The 5,697-nt window shown below is 45.8% G+C and overlaps 1 protein-coding gene across 4 annotated transcripts in view; it reads right to left on the minus strand.

Moving 5' to 3' along the window:
* Positions 1-771: 771 nt before the first annotated feature.
* Positions 772-5,697, minus strand: part of DEPDC5 (DEP domain containing 5) — a 41,857-nt gene continuing 36,931 nt past the window's right edge. For all 4 annotated transcript variants that reach the window (XM_009080917.1, XM_009080916.1, XM_009080915.1 and 1 more), the window contains 4 exons: positions 4,731-4,902; positions 3,618-3,678; positions 2,441-2,523; positions 772-1,547 (listed from right to left, as the gene is read on the minus strand). In XM_009080917.1, coding sequence (XP_009079165.1) covers positions 1,252-1,547; positions 2,441-2,523; positions 3,618-3,678; positions 4,731-4,902 — 612 coding nt within the window. In that variant the 3' untranslated portion in view covers positions 772-1,251. The remainder of the gene's footprint in view (positions 1,548-2,440; positions 2,524-3,617; positions 3,679-4,730; positions 4,903-5,697) is intronic.

The raw sequence follows: 5,697 nt of genomic DNA on the forward strand, positions 1-5,697 counted from the left end.
CCCGGCCAGCACCGCCCGCGGCCGCCGCTCCTGCCCCCGGGAAACGGGCAACAGCGAGCTGCTCCCATCGTGGAGTCATTTTAAAGTCATGGGGATCAGACACGCACTGATAATTTTGACACACTTAGAGGAACTGAATGAAGAGGCACGTGGCTCAAACCCACCTTTTGTAGGTGGGTGCTGTCTGAAAACACATGAGTCATCCAGACTCGGTTTAGGGGATAAAAACTGAAGCAGCTACGATTTTCCTTGAATCAGGTCTGAGCACCACTGTGAAGGTGTCAGGTGCTGCTGACTCCAGTTTCTCGAGGGCAGATAACAATAGCAACGATCTCGCACAGTGCTGTGGGTGCTGGTCCTGAACCCACCGAGCCATGCTTAAGTAACAGCTCGTGCCAAGGCCACGCACCATGTGTGAGCTCCCTGTGCTATATACTTGAGCACAGGCATCTCCGTTTCGCTGCCCTGATGCATTCTAAAAATCTGCTCATAATCCTCAGCAGCATTTGGTGTTCAGTGGCCTCTGATTTCTCCTTAGGCTTTGGGGTTGGCCTTGAAGGACAGTAACTGGCTTCTTGCTCCTGCTGTGTGATGCTGTTCCAGATCCAGAGCTGGAGACAAAGACCTGGACACTAAAAAAGGCAAAGCCCCAGCCTTGAACTTTCAGCTGGACCAGCCATTTCCTCTTGGCACTTGTTCTCTTTTACTCACCGATCCTGTACTGCTGTCTGTGGAGTTACAACAAAACATCAGGCCACTTAATTTTGTGCAATTTTACTTATTTACATGTATGAAATTTAACAAGCATCTCTCACATTTTATCTTACTTATTCACACAACCAGGTTCACCTCAGAAGGGGAAAGGGCAGACTGCTGCCAGGCACATCAGGTGCCAATGGCACCAATCACTTCCAAGGACAGGAAGCTGCTACCATCACACTGTGCTGAATCCAACTGCCCTTGAAAACATGTGCACTCTTGCTCCTTTACCTCTGCTCTAGCTGAAGTTTTGGCAATCAAGGACTGCAGCTACTTGAAACCAAGCTGAGGTGAGGTGATTATATATTGGCAAGCCAAGAGCTCACTCTTTTCCAAGCACTTAATCAAATTCTGTTGAATATCAACAGCAATATAGGTCCTCTTGGAGCCTCAAGACGAATTCAGAGAGGCTCCTTTCATTCATCCTTCACTTCTACTTCCTTGCCACAAGGTAAAGCTTCTAGCTGTCTCCCTAAGAGATACAAGCCTATTTCATGGAGCACTAGCATGCATCTTGTCCAGACAGTCAGTCCAGAACAGAACGAGTCGGCTGTCTTTGTTCCAGCAAAAGTCTGTGAAGTCTTTCAGCAAGCGATCGGCAAACTTCTCATCCCCAGTGGCACTGGAGCGCCAGGTTTTGGTCAGCATTGTGTTGTAGGCCCAGTTGTAGCCAATGCGCTCCTCACAGAACATGTTCTGGTTTGTGGAGCTGGTGGAGTTCCGCCGGCGTCGCTGCTGCCCACAAGAAAATTTCCGCTTGGAATATGGCAGCTGCAAAAACACTGTCCCTGGAGGAAACAGACAGGACTTTAGTCTGAGGCAGACCTAAGTCCCTACAGATGGTAGCTGACTCATGATATTCTGAAAAGGAAACTGGACTGAGTTTGATTTAATTGCTTTTTAGTGTGAGAAAATGGGATACACTTCTCTTCCTTCACTTTTACATGCTGCTTCTTCCTGCATATTGCAACGCTGGGAGATAGCACACTTAGTCTGCCTTTCTCTTGCAAGCAGGGAATAAAGCAAAGATGTAGGCTCTGATTAATCTGCAACTTCCCATCAATTTCCATTCTCATCTGCAATTTTCCAAAAGCTCTCTTGCTGTCATTGTCTTCATGTCTCAGTAACCCCTCTGAACAGACTCAATCTATTTCACTGCAATATGCCATGCATGGAGCTTAGTTCGAAGTGCTGATAGATCACCAACATCTATGAAAAATAATAACAAAAGTAAGTGGCTCCTAAATGCTTTACCTACCTCCCAACACAGTGTGCATGGGTAGATGCATCTACAACTGATCTTAAGCACAAGAACAGAGCACTGACTTGTCCCAACACCTTTCCCTCCTTCTGGCTTCTGGTACACATGTATTTACACTGACCTCGGAATAAGCTCTGTCTTATTTGTTTTAATTTCCCCATCTCCTGGAAAGAAAAGCTTCAGAGACACTATAAAGCAAGATTTCAAAGCAACACCACAGATTAGCAGCAACACTTAGTGCTTTTCAGACTGCCTCTGCAGTTTTCTGGTTTCTGTTGGCTGACACACCTCCTTGTCAATCTGGCTAGAGAAATAACAGGGACCAACATCACTGACAAAACACAAACTGCATGTAAAATGCTTCTTTTGTTTGTAATAATCTTCTTCTTCTTGCCCCACTGCCTCCCAAATATTGCTCACCTGTGACATGGATATACTGGGGCTTGTTGTCTGCTGGGAAATTGAATGCAGAGGCTGAGTATTTATCTTGCACAAATCCAAACCTGAAGAACCAAAGATCAGGGGAATTATGACAAAAAAAAAAGAAGAAGAAGATAAAAAGAGCCACTCCAGCTAGGATTCCTCAAGTCCAAGGCAGGGCACCAGGGGAAAACCTTCCACAGTCACAAAGGCTCCCTTTTCTTACAGCCTGAAGGCAAGAGGAAAGGGATGAAGAGAGCTATGCTTCTGCAAATATTCCCTGTCCCTGCCAGGGAAGCCTGTAGCCCCACACTGCTCCCTGTCCTCGTACCAGAAACGAGCACACCAGCAGCTCAGTCGAGGAGGGCACTGAGCAGTCTGACAAAACAGGGCAGCTGCACACGAGTGAGGGAAGAGCAGTAGTAAAGACAGACATTCCTTGGGTGTTTCAAGCTGCAACATCATATTTTTCATGCTGGGCAATGTTCCACACAACTTCAAGCAGCTCACCTGACAGTTCTCTGCGGTTTGTAGGATACTTGTTCCTCTCCTGCTTTCTAAACTAATGAAAGCTATTCTCAAGCTGACTATTACATGAGGACATTATGTGTCCAAGATGTCCATTACAAGAGGCAGCTTCTCTGTCATGAAAAAGACCTTGGCAGCAACACCATGAAACAAGTTGGCAGCTCAATGACACAAAGGGATAAGGGCTAGATAGTGTTCAGTTTCCAACAATGCCTTCTTAAACTGGGCCCAACCTCCTATGTACAGCTCCCATCCCAGTCTCCTGCCCCCTGACAATTGTCAGTTGTCATCCAGTTCAAGATTGTGTTAAGTACACGTAAAGGAAAAAACTGTCCCTGCTCAGGAAGAATCTCTTTACAGTCTATCCACTTCTAACTTAGACTAACAGGGAACTTTCCAAAGGCAATACCCTTCCTAGGAGGAGAGTATGGTTCCCTAACAACAGGCTGAAACACTACCTACCTGCCCCTTGCACCCACAGAACCACCTCCAGCCATGGGGGCTGTATTTCAGTCTAACACTCAGTAAGCAGACTCCAGAGAAGACAGCACAGAACCCACATGACTCAGGAGTGACTGTTCAGCACAGGTCTTCATCCCACACTACACAGGGAGATGGGACACATTTAGTCATTCCACTCTGTACGTACCTGTGTGCTATTGCTTCCTGCAGCAGATGCATTCGGTCCCAGTATGTTTCTGGTTCAAAGCCTGAAACAAACAAAAAGGTTACAATTATCTAGTAGAGCCACTATTTTCTTCCTTTTCAAAACTTCAGTTTTCCTCAGAAGACCTCTGTGCACTTTTTTCCCCCCACCCATTTCTTTCAGTCACGTTTTTTCTGTCAGCTGCCCCTTGAACGCCATCTTATTAGAGATGTGTCTTGTACACTCCAGTAGCAGATTCACCCCTGAATTTTGTTTTTGTGTCTCTTGAGATGGAGAGCAATGCAAAGGTGTCTGGGAGGGGGGAAGGTAGCAGAGTGTGCTGTTGTGTATCACCAGAGTGCTCTGCAAATACTTAGTTCAGTCAGTGCGGCTACCATGACCACACAGCAAATGGATTTGTCACATTTATTTTACATTTACACCTGGACACCAGGTCAAGGGTTAATGAAAATACACTATTTACTATTTAAAAACAGAGCCTTTTGCTAATTTTCCCTTCTCATGAAGCAATTTTTCCCCTTTCTGCCTGGGGACAGAGTTCTAAGCTTTGAGCTTCCACCTGAGACTTACCACAACATCACTTGAAAGGGCAAGGTCACATTGCAGAGAAGGAGATTGCGGTTTCTAGAGCTTAATCTCATGTGCAAACACTCTAACCATGAATGTAACCATGGCAACAACAAAAAGGATGGCAGTGGAGAAAGCCTAATCTCACTGAGGGGGAGAATAAACAAACGCAGGATACAAATGCAGAGCAGCTGTGGGTCTACCAGCAAAACAGACTCTTAGAGTCTGTCAGACAGAACAGCTCTGTAAGGGTGTGCAATATTATGGCAACAAAGACCACTCGACAGACCACCTTTCCTGTGTCTTGGTACTTCTTGCTGCCCACTTCACACACCACTGCATGCTGATTAGCCTGCCAGCACAGCTTCCTCCCAGCACCACCTTCCTGAGGGGGACTGAAGTGTGAAAACAAGGCCTTCATCCAGCTAATGCACGGCTGGTGGATGACGTGCTTTGTGTCAGCTCCATGCCAGCAGTGACCTGCTCGCAGAGAAGTATACCAAGCGGAACACAAAGACCATGTCTCACCATCAAACAGATGCTCACTACCCTCCTTCAGCAAACAGCTCACGTTGAGTGGGATGAACAACTGAGCTCGAAGTGGGTCTCCATACAAGTAACTGGGCAAAGCAAATGGGCCTTCCAAGACTGGGACTAGCAGGAATCCACAGGATGTGGCTTTCCGATGCCAGCCCTGAACCTGTGAGAAAATTCAAACAATGAATCATACCACATATGCCAACTGACGAAGGGCACTTCTGTGCATAAGAGCAACTCATTCCCCCAGAATAGCTCAGACAGGCTCACTGCTTCACAGGCTCAGCTTGCTTTGCATGGCAAACACACAAACGTCCTTGCAAGCAAAGCAGTACAGGCACAAGGCATCAGGCTTTCCTTTCTGAAGTGCCACATCAATCAGAAAGCACTTTAAAATAGGACATTTTTCAGGAACTGATTCAGCCTACTTATCACCAGTGGCTAAACACTGCTGCTTTACTGGAACAGTGAAATCGATTTCAAATAAAAGCAAAACCAATCACCTAGTGCTGCCTGCCTGGGTGGGGTAGAACCTGGTGTTAGATAATTTGTGTTTTACAGAAGCTACATGAGGGAAAACAAACAAACAAAATCTACAAATTAAAAAGTGACACAAACCATGTTTTCAGCAAGTTAAAAAAAAAAGCTGAAAAGCATTGCTGAACAGGAAGAACACATTGCCTGGAAATGCCCTGTTATGAAAGCAATTCCACTGAGATTTAAAGTTTTAAGGTTTGGGAATAGAAGGAATGCAATGTGAAACAGATTCTTTTCCAAAGACCCAGCTCAGGGCTTAAAATTTGCCTAAGGGGGACTTAAATTTATCACCTTGACCTGTACTGATCTCTGCATACAGCACAAGAAACCCACTCAAAGCAGAACACTCTTCTGCAGACAGAATGACTACAGAAAGCATGATAAATGCTGACCAGATGCAGCAATGCTAACAATCAGCAGG

This window comes from Acanthisitta chloris, unplaced genomic scaffold (genome assembly GCF_000695815.1).
Source record: "Acanthisitta chloris isolate BGI_N310 unplaced genomic scaffold, ASM69581v1 scaffold34868, whole genome shotgun sequence".
NCBI classification, from domain to species: domain Eukaryota; kingdom Metazoa; phylum Chordata; class Aves; order Passeriformes; family Acanthisittidae; genus Acanthisitta; species Acanthisitta chloris.